We start from the raw sequence: 27,529 nt of genomic DNA on the forward strand, positions 1-27,529 counted from the left end.
TGCAGGAAGGATCCCTGTTTACATTTCTTTAATGCGGTGTTTGCCTAGACCTTTTTGGCCAAGGAGTGCATTTTTATGGAGTACCCATTAGCATATTAGGGAATTAATGATTCGTGAAATACACTTTGGGAAGCATTCCTTTTAATTATAGTGACTTGTATGGAATATTCATAAGATATTTTATATACGTACCTGCCTTCCTACATAGGAATGACTCAGCATTTCGCACTTTCTTGGCACATCATTGAACATCACGATGAGCACCACTCTATGGTGATCTGTGATGATCTATGATGATGCATTGTTGTTGACAGGAACCAGTGGGGGGAACTCAGATTATTTTAAGTTCTTACCTTTCAGAAGATTTTGATCTTTCCCTCTTGTAAGCAGCAGAAGTTAATACTTTTTATTATGGTTCATGTCCCTGCTTGAGATTTTTATGAATCAGAAAAAACAAAAACAAAGACCAACCTAATTATAATTGTATATAAAGTAAGAGTAAACAGGCTCTGAGTGAGAACCCGACCTTATCTCTATTTTTCATAATGGTCTTAAAATCTAGTATATGGATTTTGTGGTATGACTTTTAGCTGCCCAAAACCTTCAGGGCGAATTTCCTGATTTTCATCTATGTTCTGGGTCACTGAGTATTGGGCTATGACCCTTCAATATATAGCTGCTAAACTCCCAGAAGAGGGAAGTCCCCTGTGACTCACGTGGAGTCAATACTGGGTAAAAACTTTGTCTTCAGGGTCGGATGGACCTGCGTTTGAATTCTGACTCCACTTCTTCCTAGCTGTGTGATCTTGGGCAAATTGCTAAACCTCTCTAAGACTCTGTCTCTTCATTCGAGGGTGGAATACCTTTCTCACAAGTTTGCGGTGAATATTAAATGAGATTATGTGCGTGAAGTGTTTAACAGAGTACCTGTCATACAGCAGGGGCTCAGTAAATGGTAGCTAGTGGCAAGGTGGGGCCCGGGGTGAGGCGGGAGAGGCACCCAGGGTGCGACATTTTAGGGGACACTCTGAGACTTATGAGTATAGAGGCAGCACCTGGGAGTGAGTGCCATCTTGGAGTTTGCTTCCTATGTGCCGCTCCTGTCTCATGGCCTGGCAACTGGGATGCTGTCCTGAAAGGCCTCTGATTGGTAGGGGAGACCCCTGCTCACCTGGAGAAGCAGCCCCCCACTTGCAATGGCCTCCCCACCTGAGGCAGCAGGGCCTCCCACTGGGAGGGCTGGCTCCGGAGGAAGGGTGGAGGGTGTATCCGGGGCGGGATGGGCCTGAGGGACGCGCCTCGCGGGAAGGCCAAGGGGCTCGCTCACCTGGGCCCCTCCAAGGACAGGAACCCCCATGGAGCCTCTCCCCTGGGCCCCTGGATGGGGGCAGCGCCTCAGCCAGCTGAGCTGGACCCCTGTTTCCCTGTCAAAACTTTTTAAAACACAAACAGTGTCAAGAGCAGCATTTGCATAAATCTCATTAGAAAAAGTGCAAGTTTCATAAATCTTGTGATAAATTAGTGCGATATCATTCTCAACGTGATGTATTAATTTTAGGGCAAAATGAATGGTGCTGTGATCACTGTGGGTAATTATGAGTCTCCTCAAAGAGGAAGCGATTTCTGGAGGGACTTTTCTGGCCTCCTTCGCAGTGGTGAGTGGGAGGCCGAGTAGGGGTGAGGGAAAGGGAGTCCTTCTCACCGCTTTCCCATGACACCGTTCTTGGTTTCTGAGCTTTTTTTGGCTGTAGAGAGGTGAAAAGGGCCTGGGCCCTGGGCCTTGCACTCTGGCTAGGGGATGGGGCACAGGAGGGGCCTTCTGAAGTCAGGCCTTAAGGTTCAAATTCCCTTTGAAAATAATTTTAAATCACTAGGACCTGGAATCTGGAGTGAGGCCAGGCCGGAGACCCACTGGATGGACTAAAATACTCCATCGTTGACCAGAGAGGGAAGGGACACACTGGAGACAGCAGCTGGTTAGCAGAGCCCGGCCCCCCACCCCCATGTTCACACTGGGTGGAGGGGGTGGTGATGGGGGAGGTCAGCGCGGCCTCATGCAGGGCTGGGGGGATGTGGGCACTGACCAGGGTGCAGGCTTGGGCAGGAGGAGGGGGAGCACCAGGGTTCCTGGGAGCAGGAAGGAGTCAGCACGTGCCTACAAATGTTTGGATAATCTCTTTGTGAGCCTTTAAAGGCCTGCAGTGCTCTGTTTATTTTAATGATAATGTCAAGTTCAATTTGCTGTCATTTTTCCACATTTCCTTTTGTAAAGTTAATTGAACAGTTCAATGCATTGAAAAGTTTCAGGAGAAGGGGAAAAAAATGCCCACCCCACTAGTATCACTGTTATTAACTCTGGTAACTACCAGCTTGGCTCTCCTGGCCCCTGCGACAGGACTTCAGCCCCCCGCCCCGCCGGGGCCTGAGAGTGAAAGAAGCAAGGACTCAGGAAGGTCAGACAAAGCACTCTGGAGCCCTTTATTCATGGCTACGTTTCGTTCGGGCTGTTATTCCTGCACAGAACAGCGTATGCAGTCCAACCCGGACCCTGGCTGTCCGGCCTGATGGGGCAGGGTGTACCCTGGGTTTCTCTACCAGTGTGGGCAGTCTTGCTGGACGGGCTGGGGTGTCTGGGCCTTTCTTTCCTCCACAGTGCCTTGTATGTGGCCTTGTACATGGCCTTGTACGTGGTGTGGGAAACAGGACCATAGTCTTGTAGGTATTTTAGCCAGATGGGACTTAAAAAAAATTTTTTTTAAATATTTATTTACTTGAGAAAGAGATGGAGGGGAGAGGAGAGAGAGAGAGAGAGGGAGGGAGAGAGAGAGAGAGAGTGAGAGCGAGAGAGTGCGCACACACAAGCGGTAGAGGGGCAGAGAGGGAGAGAGAATCCCAAGCAGGCTCCACACTGTCAGGGCAGAGCCTGACGCGAGGCTCAAACCCATGAACCATGAGATCATGACCTGAGCTGCAATCAAGAGTCGGACACTCAACCAACAGAGCCACCCAGGTGCCCCTAACTGGATGAGACTTTAACATGGTGTGGAGGAAAGGGTACTGGGAGCCCAGGACTGATCTGAGCCTCAGCTCTGCCCCCTGCAGCTGTTAGCTGGGTGGCCATGGACTCGTCACGGAGATGCCCAGCCCTGCTTTCTCCTTTGGAAAGTGACTTCGCTGGCCTCCTCAAGGATGTGAGTGTGGCACATGTACGGCTAACCCCCATCCTGTGCTCACATCAGCTGTCTGCTGGATCACGGTGCTCTTTCCTGCTGAAAACCCACACAGCCTCAAGACCCTCCCCCGCACGGTGCCTGTGCAACTGTGACCCGGGGACCGGCCCGGAACATGAACCGAGGCCCACCTGCCAGGCTGGGCATTGATTCTTCCCAAGGACCTGTGTGCTTTCGCCGTTGATGTCAGCTCCTTCATGGTGTCAGCCAGGAAAGGGAGCTCAGAGAGCGGAATGAGTGCCCCACAGTCACACAGGAAGTTGAGCACCTGCCCGCACAACCTTGTCAGTTCTATGCCTGACCACTTCTCCTGTCTTATGATGAAGGGATTTCACAGAGGCCATCTTCCTCTCGAACTGTCTTTTGTCCTTTGATCCTGTGTTCCATGTCCTCATTCCCCTGCCAAGTGCTCATCCCACAGGTCATAGCCCGTGAACCAGGGGGAAAGGGTAGGAATACACTTCTTCATACATACGGACTGTGACTAAATGCCAGCCTGTGAAAGGCCGCTTCCCCAGTGTGCCTGTGAAAGGCCGGGAAAAGCGTGTGGGGTCTGTAGGTGTGTCAGCTCCAGGAGGGCAAGCACTTCTGTCCGTTTTGTTCCTGGTTGTATCACCAGTGCCCGAGACAGAGCAGGTGCTCCGGCAGTGTTTGCTGAGTGAACGAATGAAGGACTATAGGTGGCGTCATGGAAATTAGATGGGTCCCAGTTCTGGCATATGCTGGCTGTGTGACTTTAGGCAAGTAACTTAACCTCTCTGTGACTCATAAGGTTACAGGCGCTTAGAGCACATAGATGTCTGCAGCTGGGCCCGGCAGCCCTTGGCCATGATGATTTTATTTGCTCTGTTTTGTCAGAAGTGGAAGAGCTCCGGGTTTCTGAGACTCAGGGCCTCATCCCTCAAATATTTTGGGGCTGATCTTTCCTCTTGTGCTTTATTACTTTAAAACAACAATGGCATGTAGCTCCTCCTCTTCCCTGCCACTGAAGCCTCTGGCTTATAGCACCTGCCCTGTGTACTGTCTCCTTCTCTGCTGAATTAACTTGTCCCCTTGGCCACCAGACTCCTGCGTGCCCAGGTGAGCCAGCCATCACTTCCCTGACTCTCAGGAGTGACTCGCCGTCTTGCTAGCTGCTGATAAGCGGGCTGTGGAAAGGCAGGGTGACAGAGCGGGGGGTCCCCACAGTCCCTGCCTCAAGGGTACTCCCCTTCAGCCCAGCTGAGTAACCCCCAGGGTCCAGGGCAGCTTCAAATATGAAGGAGCCTAAAACATGGAGGGGATCAGGGGTCTCCCTAGGGTTGGACTCCATGGAGTAAGGAGAGAGCAGTGCTTCGCTTCTCAGATTAGGGCTTAGATAAAAGGCTTTGTGATAAAAGCCGTGAGGGTGATGGAGGGAATATACATTCTGAGTCAGACCACCTTGAGTTCAAATTCTTGCGCTGCCACCTCCTGGCTGTGTGACCTTGGGTAGGTCCCTTTACCTTTCTGAGCCTCACTTTTCTCGTCTGTGTAGTAGGGATGCTCTTCCTTCTCTTTGGGGTCATGGTGGGAAAGAGACGACAGTGGGAATGAGCATGGTGCCTGGCAGACAGCAGGTGCTCGTGAGTGCTGGATTCCTTTTCCCCTGACAGTTCACGCCATGTACTCTGAGTGGACCGAGCTGCAGGAGACGGAGGACATGAGGGTGGCCATGGGTTGTGGAGACAGACGGTTCCCTTGATCCAGAGCAAGGGTTTTCTGTTGCGAGTGAGGAAGTGAGTCAGCATAGGCAGGCTGGGGGCCACCTGCCTCTCAGGAGGAGCGGGGGCATCTGTGTCAGGGCTCACTCTGGCTCCCCCTGGGTGGACAGAGCAGGACCTAGGACACCACCACCAAAAACCCAAAACAAAAATCAGCTCCTCGGAGGTCAAACCAAGTTCAGGCCCCTGGGGTGGGGAGGGGGGTCTTAGGAAGAAGGAGCCTGACTGAAGGCAGAAGAACAGGGAGGGTGAACCTAAGACAAATGAGATTATCCGCAGGAATCAAGGTACTTAACAGGCCTGTCTGATCCCAGAGGAGAGACAAATGAGATTGTAGGCTCCAAGGCCAGCCCAGGCTCTGGGGGGCTCATCCCAGGGGAGAAGGGGAGGGCAGGAGCCCCTGGCTCTGGCAGAGACCAGGAGGAGAAGGGTGGGCACGGGGCTTGTGCGACAGACCCCGTGGTGATGGGGAGGGGAGGCTGCTGCTTCTCAGAAAGACCTGGTCATCACCCATGGCCTGCAGTCTGGGGCCCGTCATCTGCTGCTCCTCGGCTCAGCCACTCTCCAGGGCGCAGCCCTGTCCCTGCTAGGACCCCTGCTTCTCCCGCTGCACCATAGCAGGCTTTGTCCTTATGGTTCTCCCCTCAGCCATAACTAGCCCTTCTTTCTGAGCTCGTCTGAAGGCCCCAAGTCTGATCTGTCCCTTCTCACTGCCCTGAGCCTGCTAGGAGCAGACTGCAAGGTCCGTGGCCCCTGGACGGGTCAGGGCTGATGAGACATCCTTTTAGGGTTGCTTTCCCACGCCTTTGTGGACCAGCCAGCAGCAGCTGCGTGTAACCCCATGTTGCGAAGGCTTCTGAAGTTGAATATGGACACAACAGAATAGGGAGCCACGATTGAAGACCAGCGTCAACTTGGGCAAGGGAGGGACCTGGCGAGCTCCCTGGCCCCGGAGGGGAGTCACCGTTAGTCATGAAGGGGCAGAGAGGTTTGCCAAGTGCATCCCAGGGCATTGGTCTCCATCTTCAAGGGGCGATGGCTGTTCTGTGCTGCATGGGAGTACCAACAGTGGCTCAGGGAGCGCCAAGGGGAGAGAACCGTGTGACCGGAGTGGCATTTGAGACACACATGTACCGATGACTGCGACTGAGGGGCAGTGGCAAGGAGGAGCAGCCTTCCAGGCTGCAGAATCCGCCACACAATGTAGGAATGCGCAGAACCACGGTGTGCGTTGGGGAGGGCAGCGGTCTGGCAGATTGAGCCCCAGGACGCGCTGGCAGTGTGACCGGCCAGGGGGTTGAGTACAGGTTGGGAGGGCTTCGGCCATCTCAGGAAGGAGCTTGTTGAATTCTGTGGGTGCCACGGGAGGTGTTGGAACAGGTGCGGCACATGCCCCTGTGGGGGAGTTGCTGTAGGAAGATGCTACTGCTGGAGGAAGTGCAGTGTATTGTCCAGCCCTCCATCCACTCTGTGGCACCCCCTCCATGTTCGGGGAGCAGACAGCTTCCATCATCCCCCAGCCAGGATAAGCTGCCACCGCCCTGCCCGAGTTTCTGGCCCACATCTCGTCCAGTGGGCAAAGCTCACGGCTCTCCAGGAGCATCTGACAGCCAATCCCAGCCTTTGCCCCTCGGTGCAAATAATAACCATAGTAGTAATAGCAGTTATCTCCGCAAGCAGCGTGGGCCCAGCAGGGCTGCGGGAGACCTGTGATTGTCCACCTCTTGCTGGGAAGATGGACATGGGCTGCTGCGGCAGGGCTGAGGCCACTGTGGAGATGCATCACCAGTCTGTGCCTCCCAGGTGCATTTGTAGCCCACTGAGTAGATGGCCATGCCAACCAGGGCCCCTGGATGGGGTATGCGGCCCCCAGGATTGGGTACCTGGCCTCAAGGATGTGGTACACAGCCCCCAGGATAGGGTCTGTGGCCCAGGATGGGGTAGATGGCCCAGGATAGGGGACATTACCCCTGGATGGGGTATAGGGTCACAGGATAGAGTACATGGCCCTAGACAGGTACATTGTCATTAAGGATGGGGTGCAGGGCTACTTCTTGAGAGACTAGACCCCCAGCCAGTGGCCACCTATGATGCTGGCTGCATCCAAAACCAAGTACTACTGGTTTGTCATTATTAGGTTTTTATTAGCCATGCTTTTTCCTGTCCATTAGTATATATAATTAGGAATTAGCTGGCTGTCCTCTCTCCCTGCCTTGTGGCTCACAGATCTACATGACTCTGGGGGCTGTGGGTGCATAGCACCCCTGGCCATGGGCAGGAGTCATTTGTTCACCCAGCGGCTCTTGACTGAGCACCCCTGAAATGCTGGCCCCTGGGTTAGGTTTGGGGGTACAACAGGGAACGTGATGGGCCGGGCTGCACCCCATGAAGCAAACTGGGTATGCTTGTATGTCAGGCAAGGGGCTGGGGCACACAGTCTACAAGTCCGGTGAACAAACAAAATCAGCTCAGAGGAGGGACAGCCAAGAAGACAGTGACACGGGGTGCGGGGACATGGGGCATCTCTTTAGATAGACTCTCTCTGTATGATCGAGTCCTGGAGAAGGCCTCCCTGGGAAGGTAGCCCTTTGGCTGAGAGGTGAATAGTGAAGAAGCTGCCAGGGTAGGGACATTCCAGCAGAAGGCACAACCAGGGCAAAGGCCCTGAGGCAGCCACACACGGTCCAGGAACAGAAGAGAGGGCCAGGGAAGGGTAAGCCCAGGGGCGTTTGTGAAATGCAGTGAGTGGGAGGTGTCTCAGGCCAGATCGTGAGGGCCTTGCACATAATCTGATTTAAGCTTTGGTCTTGGATTCTTTAATTGTGGTAAAATACACGTCGCATAAAATTTGCCATCTCAGCCATTTTTAAATGTACATTTCAGTAGCATTTAGTACATTCACGTTGTTATGTAATGGGGCTCCAGAACTCTTTCCATCTTGCAAAGCTGAAACCTTATACCCATTAAACATCAACCCCCCCTTTCCTCCCTCTCCTCAGCTGCTGGCAGCCAACCTTCGACTTTCAGAGTCTGCGAATTTGACTACTCTTGGTTCCCCATGTAAGTGGAATCATCCAGCATTTGTCTTTTTGTGGCTGGCTTGGTTCAGTTAGCATAGCGTCCTCAAGGTCCATCCATCCATGCTGTAGCACAGGTCAGAAGTCCCTTCCTTTTTAAGGCTGACTAATATTCCGTTACTTGTGCACCTAGTTTGTGTATCCATCCTTCCATCGACGGGCACTCGAGCTGCCTCCGCCTTTTGGCTGCTGTGAATGGTAGTGCTGTGAACATGGGCGTCCAGGGATCTTCTACGCATGAGGTTAGGCTTGCCCCCCACCCCGGGCTGGGTTGGCACTGAGTGGAGGGTGATAGCCTTGCTGAGCTACCCTTCCCCGAAAGGCTGGGGTGGGGGTAGGGCAAGAACAGAGAGTCCTCCCGTGGCACCAATTGAACCAAGAGCCCGAAGACTGAGCCTTTAAATCATGCTGAGGCCCAAGGAGCTTTTCTCTGCATCTAAAATGTGAGCCATAAACCAGGCTGACTTACAGGCAGTGCCAGCCGGTCCTCTAGTTTATGGCTGGCATCCTTTCTGATTGGTCGATGCCTGTACTATGCCCATTGTTAAATATTTGAATATCACCCTGCGATAAACCAGTCCCCGGACTTCCAGACCTGGCTGTGTGGCGGGGGTGTCTTGCAGGGTAAGTGGGGCTGCCATTTAAACGTTCACACTCTGAGCTCCCCTCGGGCCAATGGAGTCAGTGGGATCTGGGAGTCTGTATCATTACAGGCTTCTGGATGATGCCGTGGCTACAGTTTTAAGGGGTATCTCACATGCATTCCCCTCAAAGAAGGCCTTGTGTTGAGGGTTGGAATGCAAATCGTTTGTTGGGAAGGTGATTCCGGAAGCACAGGTGGGGAGTGAGGAGGTGAGACAGGGAGGAGAAGACGCTTGACCAACGACGTCCCCCTCCACCCTAAGGCCATGGGAGCTGGGTCCCGGCAGGGAACTCAGAGAGCCAGTGTACAACCCGGCCTCTGCACCAGCCCCCGAGGGGCGAAGAAGCTGGAGCGGTTATCTGCCAACTCTATCCGACGCTTTGGTTCAGTTACTCTTGGAGCACTGCTGCTGGGGCCCTTAGCTCCCTGGCACTTCTAGCCCATCCTGTCGGTGGGGGGAGCAGTCTCTGATGGCCAGAAGGCCAGAGCCCTCAGGCAAAGAGTCCCAGGCTGACATTTGGGGGTGGGGCTGGCACATGTGATGTGCTGGGGCTTAGCGGGCAGGGTACCAGCAACATCTGGCATGCAGCGCTCCCTGGCTCCAGTCTCTCCACCGGACTGGAGGCATCCAGCCCAGTGAATCACTGAGTGTCTGTCCTACCACTGGAAAGAGCTCCAGGTCCCTTCCATTGCCGGTGGGAACATAAATGATGTGGCGGCTGTGGAAAACAATGGGTGGTCCTTAATAATTTAAATGTAGAATTACCACAGGACCCAGCAATTCTGCTCCTAGGTATGTATTCAAAAAGCACCAAGGGCCGGTGTTCCAACAAAAACTTGTCTGCACATGCGCATCGCAGCACCATTCACAATGGTGGAAACAACCCAAACGCCTGTCAGTGGATGAATGGGTAAACAAAATGCGGTATCTCCATACAACGGAATGTTACTCAGCCGTAGAAAGGGATTAGGTACGACCGCTACATAGTGAAGCGAGACGCTGAGACCACATCGCCTCTAATTCTGTGTATAGGAAATACCCAGAACAGGAAACTTTCGGGAGACCCACAGTGGATGAGCAGTTGCCAGGGCAGGGGGAGGGAGGCAATGGGGAGTGACTGCCTCGTGGGGATGGGTCTCCTTTGGGGGACGAGGAAAATATTCTGGAAGCAGATAGGGGTGGTGGTTGGACCATACTGCGAATGTACCTGATATCGCTGAACACTGTACGTGTGAAAATGGTTGAAACACTATATTTTTTGTTATATGTATTTTATCCTAGTTATACAGTAAAACAAAGCACAACACAAGGTATTCCGAAACCTGAGTTGGGGGGCATATTGCCAGTGTCTTGGGTGGGAAACAAACATAGAGGGTGGTACGTGTACCCCATGGCCCCATAGCCGGGATTGTTCTCCTGAGTGGCTGCTTGGAGGGCCATTGGGCAGGGGCTGGGCCCCATAGATGGGCCTCTCTCCTGGGTGAATGGTGCAGAGATGGAGAATTGAGCCCTATGTCCAGAAAAAGCCAAAGTGAGGCCCAGCTTCTGTAAAGTAGCAGAACAGCCCTGGGCGGGGGAGTATGTGCCCAGCTGGAAAATCGCGGGGCGTCTTGTCTTAAATATAATATTAAATCGGCACCTTTAATTAGTACACTTAGAAAAGGTCACTAGCAATTACCTGGGACACAAAGAAGGCGTAAGCAGGCAAGAGCCTGCGAGGAAGCCGGGAAGGACCATTTTGAGCAGCACATAATTGAGGGGAAAATGGATAAAAGTCCAGGAAATTACAGGGTGGATGACAGCACATGATGGCCCCATCCATGTCCTGCCCAGCACCCCCCTTCTTGGAAGGGCCTGAGCATCGGGCCTGAGAGAGACATTTGGGATATCGGACCGAGTCATATGACCTTGTTAGAGGGCCAGTGCAGTCTTTTCCAGAATCCCATCGGCTACCAGAGAGCTTGGTCCCATACTTCCCACCTAGGCTGGCCCCTGAAGGTGGTTGGCAAGTGAAATATTCACTCCAGTGGGCTGCCATGGACTTGTAATGGACAGGCAGGACCCCTCTGGGCCTCAGTTTCTGCATATGGAATCTCCCCAAGGCATTAGGAAGGAGATCAGTGTTCCTCTAACTTTGCTGCTGAAGGGCACTTGAGGGTAATGGAGAGGAAATGGGTATCCCTGGAAGCTGAGGGAGGCTGGAAATTCTTTTATTGCTTTAGGTTATGTCTTTAAAAATAAATTGTTAGACTGGACACCTGGATGGATCCAAGTCAGTTTGAGCGTCCGACTTCGGCTCAGGTCTTGATCTTGCAGTTTGTGAGTTCAAGCCCTGCATTGTGCTCTCTGCTATCAGCACGGGGCCTGCTGCAGATCCTCTGGCCCCGCCCCTACTGCTTCGTTCCTGCTCATGCTCTCAAAATAAATAAATATTAAAAAAAAATAATTATCTTAAAAAAATAGTTACATTGTGTTCCAAAATGTTCCTATTTATTTTAGTATAAACCAATTGCTTGCCGTTGAACAATATAGATAGATGTGTTTGGTCTCTCTATGACTTCTTCCTCCTTCCTCATCCAGAAAGAGCACTGTGCTGGGAGTCTGGAAACTTGGGTTCTAGTTGACTGACTCTTTTCCCACCATTGTACTTTGAGTACCCAGCTAAATGCCTTCAGCTTCTCCATCTTTAAAATGGGAAGGTTGGACTTGGACTCCCCAAGAGGTCTCTGAGGTTGTTCTAACTTTGTTCTATGATTTTCTTCCTCCTCCTCTTCCTCCTACTTCTCACCTTCTCCCATCACCTTGGATGCTGCCATTTCCCACTGGTGTGTGTGACCTTGGAGAGGACACTTGGCCTCACTGATTCCCCAACTTCCTAGTCTATAAAATGGGTAGAATAATGGCTACTAAACAGAGTTGCTGGGGGAGGATGTCATGAGAGAACCCGTGTGAATGAGCCCAGCACTGTGTCTGGCACATCCTAAGAACTGAGTGATTGCTCAGCATCTTCCTTTTCCAAGTATTAGGCTTCAGGTTAGGGTCTGAGAGGGTCATGTCCATAGAAATCCTGAATCTGGAGTTCACATATCAAGTGTTGAGATGTATAGGGTCATGGAAAAAAACATGGGCTCTGGACCCAGAATGCCTAGGATCTGAATGCCAGCCCTGCCATTTACTAACTGTGAGCTGTGGTTAATTACTTAATTGCTCTTCGTTACCTTATCTGTTAAATGGGGAGAGTTAACAGTAAGGATTGAATCAGAAAGTCCATGGAAACCCATTTGTCTAGAATGTGGTTAGCTATCATTGTCATGTTAGAACTGTCCTTTAGAAGTGCTCATTAGCATTCTTTTCTAGATAACAGTCCCTGAGTTTGGAATCTTTTCTTACTTAACTTGATCATCAGAGCTATTCAGTAACCTAAGAATCTGTATTTGGGGAAGAAAGCATTATCTGTTCCACCGTATAAGGTAAACTGAGGCTTTAAAAGAAGTGATTTGCCCAAGGCCATGATTCAAATCTAGCCACTCCTTTGAGAATCAGGTGAAGACTGTAGATTATCTGCAGAAAGTGATACTATACTCTCAGCGTTTTACACAGTTCCCGGAGGCTGGAGGACTACCTGAAGCGGAGGTGGCCAGCCAGTCCAGTTGTCTGGAGCCTCCTGGTTTTAGGGCTGCGGTCCCCGGGAAAAGATGCCCTACTCTGCGGCTGTAGGCCAGGCATCCTGGGGGCTTATGGCCAGGGCTGTGTTTCTTGGGGAAGATGGACAACCTCAGTCCTCTCCTTGGGAACAGAAACCTCACTTAAACCCAGTCCAGCCTGGAGTTCTTCAAGGCCGGGTTACATCTTCCTAACCTCTGTGTACTCCAGCATTACCACAAAGCTGGCACCAGGTCACTGTTGGGTGAATGCCCAACAGTAATGTAATATATTCTGAATTAGAAAGGGTGCTTCCATTAGCCCATAAAGCTGAGAAGTCCAGAGGTTACAGCTTATATCAGGCTGCACACCCTCAAACTTTCAGGAACCTCTTTCTGTGCAGCATTTGGCTCTGTTTTCCTCCTTGTTGCCTCATTCTCATACAGACTCTTCCTATGTGGCAAACCCAGTGGAAGGAGGGCTCCGCCATCCCAATGATGCTAGCACAAGTCTCAGGGCAGGCTGTGATTGGCTAGCTTGGGTCACATGCTCATCCCCGAACCAATCATTGTAACTAGGGAAATGGAAATGCTCCGATTGACTAAAGCTGAGATATGTGCCCATCCTGGGACAAAAGAATTGAAGGGTTGGGGGCCTGGCCCCCATCTGAGCCACTCAGAGAAGGGCGTCTCCAAATTAAAATCAGAGAGGGGGGATAGACACAGGTCTCAGCTGTCTATTATATGCCTAAAACGTGGTGAATGACAGTTCCCTGTTACAAGCACATGCACACTGTGATGAGTGGCCGGGATGGAGGCAGGCAGCGTGGGTCAGAGCCCAGAGATGCACAGGGCTTTTACAGTAATTGCCTGTCGGCGGTCTGTTTGGTGGCCATTCCCATTGGGATTCAGCCACCCAAGCAAGGTGCTGGGGAGTGGACCAACCTCCTGTTTTTGCCCTCTGATCTCTCCCATGGCTCTTCCAGGTTCCTCTGTGACCCAATTGCTGGCCCGAGACATGGACAATGACCCCCTGGTGTTCGGCGTGTCTGGGGAGGAGGCTTCCCGCTTTTTTGCCGTGGAGCCTGACACAGGTGTGGTGTGGCTGCGGCAGCCGCTTGACAGAGAGGTATGACCTGGTCATAACCCTGCCCTTGTCCTTTCCTGGGGGCAGGGGCAGATGCTGAGGGACGGGGTGGGGGGAGGGGGGCTCATCATCTTTTAGGGGCTTTCCTCCATTCTGACCTTCAAGTAGCATTTTCCTGCCTAAATGGTATCCCTCTTCCAGTACCAGTGAGTGGGGTGGCTGGGGGTGTCTCCAAACAAGGGACAACACTGGACGGGCAAGAAGAATGATGACCTTGGGTTCATCTCCCATAGAATGGTCACCCCATGATGTATGCAAGTCTACCCCGACAAATGTTCCGCTAAAGGACATTTTCCAGAGATGCAGGACTTGGTGACAAGGCAGCCCTTAGCAACTTAGTATGAGTTTGAAAACCCCAACCCTTGTTTTCTTCTTACATTTGAAGAAGTAGCCACAGAGATGTCTAGTGACTTGCTCAAAATCACACAGCAATTTAGAGGCCAAGCCCGGAGTAGAGCCCAGGACCCAGAACTCAGGAGCTCAGCACACCTCTCTCTAACTCTGCCTTCTCTCCCTCCCTCCCTTCTCTTTCAGACCAAGTCTGAGTTCACAGTGGAGTTCTCTGTCAGCGACCACCAGGGGGTGAGTGTCTCCTGCAGCCCCTGCTGCCCTGGGAGGCAGGGTCCCCAACTCTTGGGGGGAGAGAAGCCAGAGGCCTCTGCAGAGAGACACTCACCACCTGCTTCTCTCGGCAGGTGATCACACGGAAGGTGAACATTCAGGTCGGGGACGTGAATGACAACGCACCCACATTTCACAATCAGCCCTACAGCGTCCGCATCCCTGAGGTAGGAGCCCCCAGAGTCATGCTTGAGGGCCATGGGGTGGGGTACACACTGTTGGTTCAGGCCCGCCTGGGAATAGGCTGGAGCTGGGGAAAGGACAGCTCCAGTGCCCCTTCTCCTGCCCACACCTCTGCTGGGGCACGAGCTATGGGCAGGTTGGTGACTGTGCCAGCACCTCTGAGGGTAGGGACCCATCTGCCGGTCAAGGAGAAGGGCTGGCGTTTGCCTTAGGTCTGATGGAAGGCCTGCCTTGGGACGAGCCCCATCACTTGTGTGGAAGGCGCGACAGAACAGGAATTAGGAGGGGTGGGTATCATGGCTTCTTTCCTTCCATTCATAGCCAGTGAGCGCCTTGGGCACATGGGTTGGCAGGCCTGACCCCCGGCTTTCCAGCTGTGGCCAGAACAGGTCCCCCCGCCCCACCAGGACACAGAAAGCAGGTGGCTCCAGGAAGAGACAGTCTTTCCCTAGCCTTAATGCTTGCCCCATTGTCTCCCTGGGCCTCTGCGCCTTTGGGTCGTCTGTGTACTCTGAGTGTGTTTGCATGAGCGCATGCATGTAAAACCAAGCCATTGCTGGTAATTGAGAAGTACAAATTATTGCATTACAAACGGTTCATTAATTAGCTGGCTGCTGGCTCCCAACGGTACTAGGGTTCTCGTCGCTTACTGTCCCTCTCCCCGTGACTGATGGCAGTCTTCTGGGCTGGCAGTTAGCAGCTCAAAGACCTTGAAGGTGGTGGTGGTAAAGAGCTTCTGCTGGGTGTCGTCAGGCCTGCCCTCAGGCCTCGGGGTTGGGTGGCAGCTGTAAAGGGTGGGCATGGGAACATTGAGCAATGGAATCCACTGGAAAGAGGCAGGTCAGCACCACGGCCTTAGGGTTCCAGCCCTTTTATAATATATGTCGCTGGATCAGGAAAGTAGAAGAGCCTTTAGAAAATACCTGTTCCCTTTATAGAGGGGAAAACCGAGGCTCAGCGTGGGAGAGTGACTCACCCAAGGTCACACAGCTTTGACTTTGAGCCTCCTGAGTCCCAGGGCAGCTTCAGATTCCCTCAGAGATGAAGAGACCTTGTTCCCGTTCCTGGCCCTCCTTGCTTGGAGCTGTGAGCCAGTTGTCCTACGCCAGTGCCAGATGGAGGAAAGTGAGGACGAATGTGTGGGTGAGGACACACCAGAGGCTCCCACGCCCTTCCCCAGATGGGGCCAGCCAGAAGGAGGGGGCGCCCGCAGCCCCAAGCCTGGGGACACAGTGCCCTGAGCCGTGGCCAGCGCATCCGGGACCACAGCTTGGCTCTGGGCCCCCTCTCATTTGGAAGGCTCCCTAATTTAATTAAGGGGCTCTACGTGCCAGCCTACACTCTGGGCCTGGGCTCAGAGACCAAGGGCACAGCTCAGAGTTAATGAGCCTTGGACCCATTGCTCAGCTGTCATTCTGGCAGGCACGGCTGCCCTCTGTCGTCCCTCACAGGGGGCAGCGGGCAGCGGCAGTGGCAAGCAGATGACAGGTCACCTCCCTCCTCCCCAGCCTTTGGGCCAAGGCCAGCCTTTCCCTCGCTACCTTGCCAGGAGATGTGACCTCCAACACTGCCCCGTTGGAATCCCCTGGGGTTCTCCAGAGGCCTCTGCCTCCAAGGAGAGTGCCTCTTCAGTCATTCGTCTATTTAACAAATATTTATTGAGTGTCTGCTGTGGGCTTGGCGCCGTGCCAGACTTCCACTGCACAGAGACCTGGGAGGCCGGAAGAATGTGCAATGACAGGAGCCGGAACCAGAGGCAAGAGACCCCAGACCTAGCCCCCCTGCTCTGCTTCCAGATTGCTGGGCACATGCGGGCACGTCACGTAACCTCTCTGGGCCGGAGTCCTCCTTATCTAATGAAAACAGAGGACAGGCAGGATAAAGTGGCCTGCCTGGTGCCCATCTGATGAAATGAGGGTGGGCTAAGAGGGGCCAGCTCCAAGGATGCACAGTTCTTGGAGAAAGTCCTGTGTAGTTTCCTTGCTCACGTGTAAACATCCCCAGGTCACCTCCTGGCTCGCTACTCGATACCCCAGTTAGGGCTGCTCAGTGTGGCTGGTGGGGTGTGGTGTCAGCTGGACGGAGGCCTGGCCACTCCTGACCCGAGGTGGTTTGGCACCGACCAGCCCTGGCCTGGTATGGTCACCCGAGCTAGAACTTAGCTGCCTGACTCAGGGCCCAGCTAAGGTACCGGCAAAGGGCCTGTTGGCTCCTGGCCCAGAATTGAGCTGGGCTCTCCTGCTGGTCTTGAGATCACCCTGGCAACCTCAGGCCCCTGCCCTTGAGAAGTGTGATATGTGGCACATATCCTGCGGATGTGAACAGGGTGAAAATGCAAACCAGAGAAAGGCGGGGTGTGGGGTGGGGGTACTGGAGACCCAGTGAGGTGTCAGTGCCAAGGGATTGCCAGACTGGTCAGAAATCTCAGCAGACTTCCTGAAGGAGATGGGTTTCCAGCTGAACTTGGCCAAGGTGAGCCACAGAGCTCCTGTGTTATACCATGAAAGAGGTCAAGACACCTGGAGTTTTGTCCTGGCTGTGCCAGCAACCTGCTGGATGACACTCTGGGTATTGCTGCTGGCTTCGGTTCCAGCAGCTGTTAAACTGGGAGAGTTGGTCCAGATCCCTTCTTGGGGTAACATCCCGTGGTCTGAGGATGAATCCCAGTAGGAAAAGCTCTTGCTTCTCCTTCAGCACTTTGTTATCCCTTAAGGGATGGCCAAGGAGCTCCGATGGCTGTTTCCATCTACTGAGCTCCTCTTGGGGTCATGCCAGCTTTCTACACCCTCTCCCTCACCTTCTCAGCATTCACTGTCCCCAGCCCTCAGAGCTCTGATAATTGGGGGGTCTCTTGTGCCCAGAACACAGGGATGGGTGTGAGGAACAAGTTATAGGGAGGCAAATTCTGGGTTTATGTAAGAAAGAAGTTTCTAATACTGAAACCTACTGCACAGTCTACCCCTACTGCACAGCCCTGCCAAAGATGTGCTGAGCTCCCCAGCCCTGGAGTGATGCAAACAGAAACAGAACTAACTATTTCAGAAGCCGTTCGGTACTGAGTTTTAGAGAAGAGATGAATCAGAAGGCTGCATCAGAACTTCCTGGGGGACTAGTTAGGCGGCATATTCCCGCACCCCTGTGATTCTGAATGCGTAGTTTGGAAAGAGCTAGCCCAGGCTCTGCATTTAAAAAAAATTTTTATTTCTTAATGTTTTATTTATTTTTCGAGAGAGAGAGACAGCATGAGCAGGGGAGGGTTAGAGAGAGAGGGAGACACAGAATTCAAAGACAGGCTCTAGGCTCTGAGCTGTCAGCACAGAGCCTGATGTGGGAGTCGAACCCACAAACCGCAAGATCATGACCTTAGTCAAAGTCAGATGGTTAACAGACTGAGCCACCCAGGCACCCCATGGCTCTGCGTACGACATCTTCTGGTGATGGCAAGCCCTGGAGGATGACATCGGTGGCCCTCCCCACCTGAGCTTAGGAGGTGCTAGCTGCCTGGAGGCACGACCCACGGGGACCCATGTCCTCAGGCCTGGGATTAGAGTGGGTAGGAGGCCGGATCGAAGCCAGGCACTGCCCCTTTCTCTGGGAGAAGCCCATTTGCCACCGGTCCCCAGCCCTGCCCCCTATCCCTCCTCAAGCCCCCCTGCCCTGGCCCAGCCCCTACTCTGGAGAAGCCAGACAGGTGTGTTTGGATTTGTTTGTTCTTGGTTCCCTTCCTGCCCAGCCCTCTCCCCTCACTAAGCTGTTCTACATGTAATTATCCATTTTATCAGGGTGAAAGGCCCTGCAATTCACTTGTCGAAGCCCTAACGAGGCAGCGTGGATGCTTTCAAGTCCGTAAAGAAAAGGGAAATCCTGCTAGAATTGGCAACTTAATTCACCAAGCCAGCCTCGACAGACCTCATTAAGTCCCCGTGTATTCATTTCAGGCTAATGGCTGTCATGCTGACTGCTGTTTGATTTGCTGTAATAGACTTTTATGGCGTTCCAATTTGCTCAAACGTGTTTGCCTGTGTCTGTGCCCAGCGGCACTGCTCCGCTACCTCCATTAGGGGTGTGTGTCCGCCTCGCTGACCTTCAGCGCCGCCCAGTCCACCGCATCCTCCTGGGGCCGCCCCCTCAGCTCAGCCCTCCAGGTGTGCCCTGGGGAGGCGACCCGGGTCTGGGATGTTCGGGCTGGAGGATGGGGGTGATGTTAGACATCCGAGGTGGGACGGTGGGCCAGGTGGGCCTCTGTGATCTAACTGATGGCTGTGTCCTTGACGTTCGAACAAGTCCAGCCACCTTCACTGGGCATTTGAGGCTGTTTTCCACCCGGCCTCAACCTGCTTTTCTCAACCTACCTGCTGGCTTCCTCCGCACACATTGGCCTGGGGGCCGACTCAGTGCCGGTGAGCCTGTGTCTATATCTCTCTTGTCTCTCGATTTAATGCACACACATTGTACTGTTCTAACTGACGCCGGAGTGTTGTCTTTCTGCTTTCAGCCTAATTCAACTCTGCCTGTCCTTTGAAGCCCAGAGCTGATCTACCATGCCCTGAGCCACTCAATTTAAAAAAAATTTCTTTAACGTTTTTACTTATTATTGAGAAAGACAGAGCATGAGCATGGGAGGGGCAGAGAGAGGGGGAGATACAGAATCCGAAGGAGGCTCTAGGCTCTGAGCTGTCAGCATGGAGCCCAAGAAGGGCTCGAACTCACAAACTATGAGATCATGACCTGAGCGAAGTCACAGACTCTTAACTGACTGAGCCACCCAGGCACCCCTCAATTTTTTTTAAAACAAACATAGCAAACATTTGCTGACCAGCTAGGAGCAAGGCCCAGGGATTCTAAGCTGACTTGGACATGTAGAGGAGAGCAAATGAAATCTACCATTTGCCAGCTGGGCAACTTTGGGGGATGACTTAACCTCTCTGGACCTCAATTTTTTTTTATCTGTGAGACAAGAAACAATATTTGTCATGTGAGGTCATCCAATAATGCAGGTAGATGAAGCCCTTAGCCCGGTTTGTGTGGTACATTCAGTAAAATGCTGGTAATTAGGACCAAGGTCTTGTCCTCTGAGAAGGCAATCTTACAGAGAGAGACAAGCAAGCAGATGTCTAAGGACATATAAATGTATTAAATGCCATGGTAGTTAGGGTGTGCCAAAGCAGGATGGAAGCACCTGGTCTGTACACAGGGGCTCTTTGGGACCTCACAGGATGTGTAGAAGTTTGGTAGAGAAGGAGAATATATGCCTCTGAATATCATATCCTTCCTGACCTTTAGCTTCTTTTCATATGTTAGAATTTCCAAAAGAGAGGTGACCTCTCACCCCTGACCAGAGATCTTGTTGAGAAGGGACAGTGGCCCTTTGGGTATGTGTCCCTTGCAGGTACCCAGTATTAGCTCATGGAAATACAGCTGGGCTAGAAGTAGGCTCCCTGGGTCCCTGCCCAGGTCACTGTGACAGACAGGTCTTGCTAGATCTTTGTCGCCAGTGGCTTCAGATGACCAACTATGAGATAGGGAGGAGGGTCGAGGAGGGAAGGTGGGCGGAGAGGAGACAACAGGGACCAGAGAGACTGAGAGTACTTGCCTGAGCCCTCCCCCCCCCCCTTCCCGCGCTGGGTGTAGGGTCCAAGCCAGGACCCAAGCCTTCTGGCCCTGAGTCCCCCTAAGCCGCATCATCTCTCCATGTCACTCAGCAAGGGCAGATGAAAGTCACTCTCATGCCATTCCTGGCGATCGTTCGTCAGTGGGACAAAGTAACTCATTTCTATGATAATAATAATAAGTGACACCGTTGTTATTGTTGAGAGTTTCCCATGTGCCTGAGGCCCTGCTTTCCGTGGGGGAGCTCACTGAGCGCTAGCCGCTGCATTATCCCCATTCTTCAGATGTGGACATGGGAACAGAGAGGCTTGGTGACTTGCCCAGGGCTCGTCAAGGATGGAGCCAGAGTGAGGAGACAGGTCTGGTTATGTGACCTATGGCAGGCCGCTTCTGTTCTCCCCACAAAATGAAAATAATTATGCCTGCCTTGCAAAGTCGTTGTGAGGGTTAGACAGGACTGTGTCTGCAAAGTGCTTAGCGTGGGGCTCCGTATAAATACGGGTCCCACACACAGCCGTGGCTGTGGCACTCTGTGCATTCGTCTCCTTGGCCAGCCTGAGCGGGGACCGTGGACCTTCAGCACCCAGCTCAGGACCTGGCCTGTGGACAAGAATGTCACAAATGGTCAGAGCCCTGAGGCTCCCTCTGTGTCTTTCTTGGGCACTTGGGTGGACAGGGGAGCATTCACACAAAGTGCTCTTCACCCAGGCCAGGGGTGCCTCACTGCTGACAGTCTGGGCTGGGGGTGAGAGCCACCGGGCCTGGCACCGGGGTGGAGAGGGTGCCCACGCCACCCAGGATGCTGGAGAGCTCACTGCGGGAGCTCTCTAGTGCCCTCTGTTGCCCGCCAGTTCCTGAATCTCAGCCCTCCGTCCTCTGAGAGGGGGCCACGCAGGGAGCCCCGGAGTGGTGGCCAGATGAGGCCCCAAGAACGCGGAGGTAGGCATGACCAGACTTCTTAGCACCTGCCCGAGCCAACAGCGGCGCCCCAGCTGCCCTCCTCATGGCGTGCCCATCAGACACTGAATGATTTATAAACTGTATCCTTAGGTTGCAGCGAGGGGTGGGGGTCAGGGGGGCCCCCACTGGCTTGTGCCTGCCATTCCCCCTGAGATGTCAGCTCTGCTCATGAGAGTGTCGTCTCCCACGCCAGGAGACGCGGCCCCTTGACAGGCCATATTAATTTATACCTTGGGGCCATGGTGCCCGGCAGCCCCTCTGCATCTATAACCACCCACCTATTGATCTGGGAGAGGGAGACCAATAAATCATCTCAGGGGCTCTGGATCCTGCTGACCGGAGCCCGGGTAGTTTATTCTAGCCAGGCGGCAGCCTCAAACCGTGCACCGTCTCTGTGCCCCTCAGCAAGTACCCTGAGGCGCTCATGCCCCTTCTGGCCCCCCGCTGTCAGCACAGTAGCCAATACCTCCTCCCACAGCCGGCAGGTGCCGCAGCCTGTGACAGCCAGGATAGTGAGCTTTGGGCTTGTGGGGATGAGGTGACACATGCACGTGGGCAAACCCACAGGGCCACGTGTTTCTACATAGTCTTGAGGTGGATCGGTGCACACTCGCGTGTGTGTACTTAGTTAAGTAATATCCTCCTCTCTCTATCTGAGTGTTTTTATCATCTTTCATTCATCCTCTTGTCAACTCTGTAAGTTAGGGGAGAATTGGTCTTCCCATTTTAGAGATGAGACAAACTGAGGTCTAGAAATGTTGACCGACATCTTCAAGTCCCCCAAAGTCAAGGATACTTGCAGCAAGAGCCATGGTCTTGCCTTTCCTCATTTTTAGCATCTTTGCAGGTGTCCTTTCATAGCCTTGCCATGGCTAGCCTGTAATTTGTCTGAGGCTGCAGAGAGGAGGCCTTGATAGAACTAGTATGGGGGCGGATGAGCAGGGAACTGAGGGCTGTCACACGCGCCCCGGACACAGGCTGTGGTGGTCCAGTGGGGAAGCTGCACTCAGAGCCTGCTGCCCACTCTCCAGGGTGAGGACCACCTCTGGTGGTCAGGACCTTGCCATGGTCCTAGTGACACCCCTTCCAAGTGACCTGTAGGGTCAGTGTGTCCCCACCTCTAAGATTTCAGCCCCCACATGTGCATACAACATTGTCCCATGAGAAGCAGAAGCCCCATCCCTATGAGTCAATACCAGCCTGCTCCCCACCAGAGCCAAGGACCCCGAGGGTCCCCCGTGACCCCTGCAGCACCCCCTCGTTCATGCCCATTGGGGCATGGCCAGGGCTGTGAGCACCCCCCACCACCCTCCCTACAAGGAAAGAGGGCAGCAGGCATGGGAGCAGGAGACAGAAGGAGCCCATGTGTAATGAGAATTATTATTTTGTTTGAACAGGAATAGTGCTCTAAATTACACCAGTTTCCTCGCCGGTTCTAGCTGGGAGTCTTCGGGGGCTCATATTATTAGATGGCAGTGGCTGCAGGACCCTCTGCTGTGATACAAAGCAGGGGGCCCAGTGCAGAGCCCCGCTGGCATGCATTGGGGGTCCTCTGATGCTTGCCAGGCACCTTTTATTGTGCCCTCCCCACTTTACGTAAGGACCCACTAAGTGGAAGGAGCCGAGAGGGGCTGCTAGGACGTGTTCCCGCAGCGGGGTTGGGCTGCCAGCCTCATGGGCCCCGAGTCCACCTGTCGTCCTCATCTTTTTTCTCCTCTCCCCTGTCGGGGGGCCTGTAGCCAGAGGGCTCAGGTCTCTAGCCCACACCCCTTTTCCTCCAGGCACTGGGGTACCCCCAGGCCCTGGGTGGGCAGCGGGCTGAGGAAACGGATAGTCAAAGAAGGACCAGGTTTTGCTTTATTGGATCATGCCTTGTGCTCCATCTGTGACATGAGGACCCCGGTCCCTTCTGTGGCCGACTGTGACGGAGCCATGCACACACAGGTTCTAACTCCAGCCCGGGAGGCCGTGATGAAGAGGCTTCGTCTCTCAGAGCCTTGGTTTCTTTATTCATAAAATGGGGGTAGTTGGGGGTTGTGTTAAAGTTTAGGGAAAAGCACATGTATGACGCGCCACATTCATGGTGGTGGGGAGGTGAGTGGTATTCCCACCGTTATGGAAAATTCTCGGAGAACTTCAGGAAGGTTGCTGGGGTCCGAGGAGCTTGACAGATAGGCTCTGTTGCTGCAGACTGATTGGTTGATATAGGAGTATTAGTGGTCAAGATGGGAGACAGGAAGTGTGTGGAAAACATGAAATGGAAACACGCCAAAGAGAAAAGGAAACAGTCATCAAAAAGTAACGTAATGGCCTGAGAGCCTTCCGAGTGGGCTCCTTGGACCAGCACCGGAGGGACCATCAAAGTGACTTAATCCGACTATACATTCTGTAGCAGCCAGCAAAACCAAAGAGAGGCAAAGGTTTTTTCCCCAGGTTCCCCCAGAAATCAGTGGTGAACCCCTGAAGACTAAGGTGAGCAGGGAAGATTCTTAGGGAAATGGTTTCCAGAACCCAGGAGACTTGAACCCATCCCTCAGCAGGAGATGCCTCACTGTCTTCCCAGGTGGGGGCAGATGCCCAGAGCCAGGCCAGGGACAGGGGTGCCACCTCCTGGGCTCCCACAGCCCCCGCAAGCCCCAGGGCAGTGGCCCGATGTAGGACCTCGAAGCCCGTGTTGAGTGTGTTGGCCGACCGCCAGCATGCTGGCGCTGTTTCTCCTCTTCTTGGGGCTCTAGAACTTTGTCTCAGCCCCTTGATTTACTCAGATAAGTTGGAATATCATCAGAACAGCTTGAGGACAGGCCTGGCAGCCCCTAAGACATTGAGCCCCCCGCCCCCTTAGGCTTATTTGGATATGTTTGCAGGCTGCCCGACCCACCTTGTTTTCTACCAGGAGGGGGACAACAAGAGAAAGCGAGCACGTTCTTGGTTGGTAGAATTATTATAATTTTTCTGATTCCTTAGCAGCCTTTAATTACTTTGCAACTTCGTGGCGCAGGCTGGAAGTCAGGAGGGGCTGGGCTCTCCCTCTTCATAATCACCTTACGTGGGAGCCTCCTGTCCGTCTATTAAAAAGCTGGCTCTTCTCTCCAGATACAATAATGCAGCTGAGAGATTTCATCCAGGGCGTAATCACTAGGTACAATGTAATCTTGCCTCTCACTGTCTTCATCACCAGTCGGCCAGCCCACCTCCCAGGCATGGGGGACTGCCAGCTACAAAGAGCCGAGTGTCTGGTCACGTCCTTGTCCAGTAGGGTTACAGGCTCAGGATGGACCCTCTCCCGGTCCTTCCTCTGAGAGGGAAACAGCACAAGGGCCTTTTCCCGCTGACTCTTCCCCTCAGTAGCTCCCACTCAGAGCCCAGCCATGCCTCCTAGTTGTGTGAGGTTTAAGCTTCAGGCTTTCCTGGGCTTCCCGTCCAGGATTCCCACTGTGGGTGGCTGCTTTCCTGCCATCCTGCCTTTGCTCATGGCGCGCCCTACCCTGGGACACTCTCACTCATGCCCACTGCACGACTTCCTCCCTGCATTTAGCCAAATCCTGTTCTTCCTTCCTGCAAGTGGGGAAGAGGTCCCCATTTCACAGACAGGCAAGCCTAGTGTTGGAGCCGTCAGAAGACTTGCTGGGTTATTCCCTTTGGAAGTGGCTGGCTGGGATCTGACTCCAGCCCCTTCACCTCATCTGCTCTCTGCTGGGCTTGAAGGCACAGGCTTCTTTCAGCCCCTGCCCTTGGCATTGCTGCCTGTACCCCACTCCATCCTGGCTGTCAACCCCATTCTGAGACGCACCTTCTGCCTCCTGACCCTGACCTGACCCTTCTGGCTGCTGAGCCTTCCTGGGGCCGAGCTAGCCAGAGGCAGCCTTTCCTGTGTCGGTCCCTTGTCTGTGCAGCTCAGTGACTTAGAGTGGGGTGAGCTCTCAGCCTGGAAGGGGCAGGAACCCACCACCTGTGGCCGGGAGACTTGGGTCAGGCCCTTCCCCCTGCCGGGGCTGACCATGTGAATTTGCCCTTACGTTAAATGAGACTAGTAGTCCAGGGCCTGACCATGCCATCGTGGGGATCAAGGACGGGACTGATAGGAAGGCCTTGAGCTGAAAGCCTCGTGCAAGTGGGACAGATTAACCCCTGAAGTATTTCTCCCATGCCCCCTTTGCCTCTGGCTTCATGAGTTTTCTTCTTTCCTTTTTTGTTTTTAAGTCTGCATATTACTTAAGTACACTTCCAGAGAAGTGAACAGTCATGAATGTTCAGCTTCATGAATGACTGCAAAGTGTGACATAATTGCGTAACCACAACCGCATCAAGAAACAGAAGCTCTCGGGGCACCTGGGTAGCTCAGTCAATTAAGCGTCCAACTCTTGATTTGGCCCAGATCGTGAACTCACGGTTCATAAACTCGAACCCCACATCAGGCTCTGCGCTGATGGGACAGAGCCTTCTTGAGGCTCTGTCTCTCCCTCTCTGCCCCTCCCCTGTTGTCTCTCTCTCTCTGTCTCCGCCAATCCTCAAAAATAAATAAACATCAAAGAAAAGAAACTCTCCAGCCCCTAAAGCCCCTCTGTGATTCCCTGCCTCCCTGGCCAAACGGTAACCACTATCTTGGCTTCTCTCCCCATGGAATACATTTGCCCATATTCTTTTTTTTTTCTTTCTTTCTTTTTTTTTTTTTTTGGCATACACTCTGGTTTTTACTGGTGCCTAAGCCCAGGAGCGGGCAGCTTCATTTAGGAAGTCACGTCTGATGGTGGTTAGGATCACCGGGCAGGTTCGTGGTGTGAGTCCTGCTCTCACTGCGTCCACCTACAAGTCCTGGGGAACCATGCTGTCTCTGCCAGAACAGGTGTGGCGCGGACTCAGGGGTGTCCTTGTGTGCATCTTGCCTGTGTTGCTCTGGGGGGCTGTGAGGTGCAGGTGCAGAGTTCTGTGGCGCCTGCACTCGGAGGGACCAGAGGCACTCTCCCCTCCAGGCAGCTGCTCCTGGGCTGGGCTCCTGTCTGCAGATGGATATGGAGCTGCCCAGCTCTGGGACAGGAGGATGCCAGGGAAGCGGGGAGTTACGGGAAGTTAAATGCGGTGAGCAAACCTTGGGCTGCGAGCAAGGAGGAAGAAACACGGGGGAGGGTCCCTTTCCCCACAGTGCTTCTTCTGGACCCCACACGAGTCCTTCAGGTTAGTAAGGAAGGTCTGATTGTCCTGACATGTTACAGCCAGACAAGTGGGCCCAGGCAGGTTAAATGACTTACCCAAGGTCACACAGCTAGTCCCGGATTATGTGCTCACTGGACTGCCCCCAAAGCAAGTCCAAATGATTTTACCACAAGCATATCCACTGAGGGTCTGGGGTTTAGCGTAAGTGTCCACTGCCTTCGGAGGAGCCAACCTTCAGTCTGGAGAAGATAGAAGGAGGTGGGTGTTTGGTTAGGGGAGGGATTCTTCCGGAGTGACCTTCATTGTGTTCTGGTGCCTTTAGCCTCCCACAAAGCTATGGCTTATCAGCAACCCAATCTGAGTTCTGTGCACAAAAAAATCTTTAAAGTCTTCTTAGCAGCTTGAAGTGGTTGTTTTTTCTTTCTCCTTCATGGTCAGGGTTGGGGCAGGGCCAGGGCACTGGGAAAAGAATAATAAATTCTCCTCAAGACCTGCCTTTCTCCCCATCTCCCCACACCATCAGATCCCTCAAATTCAGGGGCCGCCAAACCTTAAAAAAATTCCCCCCAACACAACCCAAAAGGTGGAGATGCAGGGAAATGCAACAGCAGCTATTGGGGCGGAAAGCCCTAAATGGTGTGGAAGTAATGTCTAAAGTGTGCTGGCGATTACAGACATTTCCACGGAGCCACGCTCGGGCTGCATGGGTCGGTGCCAGCAGCGGTGGGGAAATAAATAAATAAGTGAGCCAGCGTCGGAGATCCCGTTAACTGTTGATATGCAGAAGGGAGGGACGGAGCAGGTCACTGGTAAGGGAGGAAGGAAGCAGACAGGCTCATTCATTCATTCACTGTTCCATCCATCCATCCATCCATCCATCCATTCCACTGTACTGAGTCCCTGGGAGGTACAAGGAGTATTGTTAAAGCCTTTCTGTACTTGGTGGCCAGAGTCCCACAGGCTGGCGGGGTCTAATCCCAGCCCCCCACCAGCTTTCCCTTGACTCTCTGCTTTCCTGCACCTCTACCTTCTTTCCGGTCCCTGAGAGCATCGTGCCACAGGATCTTTGCACGGCAGTACCCTCCCTTTAAAAAATAATTTTTTTTTATGAACTCTTATATCTCCTGAGATCTTCAATCCTGATTGATCTCTTTTCCCAGTACAGAACCTATCCCAGTGTTCTGGGTCTTCGGAGCACCATAGCTGCGGTCCTGGGATAGAATTACTCACTTGTTTCTAGGACTGTTTGATCACTATCAGTCTCCCATGAAAGACAGTGGGTTCCGTGAGGGGCATTTCCATATGGCCATTGCCCCATCACTGGACCTTCAGGACTTGGTGCCCTGTGACGACCCAGTAAAGATTTGTTGCACGATGCAGTTGATACTGCTTGCTTTCTAGGAGCTTCTTCTATTCCTCTTCTCCTCTGCAGCCCATATACTTTCAGAGAGAAATTCCTTGGACCAGTGCATGGTGTGCCATGTTGCCAAAGTCCGCTGTGGAAGGCACCTCAGAAGTGCTGG

At 53.2% G+C, this 27,529-nt stretch overlaps 1 protein-coding gene across 3 annotated transcripts in view; it reads left to right on the forward strand.

Moving 5' to 3' along the window:
* CDH23 (cadherin related 23) overlaps positions 1–27,529 on the forward strand; it is a 413,185-nt gene that overhangs the window by 109,249 nt on the left and 276,407 nt on the right. For all 3 annotated transcript variants that reach the window (XM_029931861.1, XM_029931856.1, XM_029931860.1), the window contains exons 4-6: positions 13,321–13,463; positions 14,016–14,063; positions 14,177–14,269. In XM_029931861.1, the coding sequence (XP_029787721.1) occupies positions 13,321–13,463; positions 14,016–14,063; positions 14,177–14,269 (284 nt within the window). The remainder of the gene's footprint in view (positions 1–13,320; positions 13,464–14,015; positions 14,064–14,176; positions 14,270–27,529) is intronic.

The sequence above is a fragment of the Suricata suricatta genome, chromosome 2 (assembly GCF_006229205.1).
Source record: "Suricata suricatta isolate VVHF042 chromosome 2, meerkat_22Aug2017_6uvM2_HiC, whole genome shotgun sequence".
NCBI classification, from domain to species: domain Eukaryota; kingdom Metazoa; phylum Chordata; class Mammalia; order Carnivora; family Herpestidae; genus Suricata; species Suricata suricatta.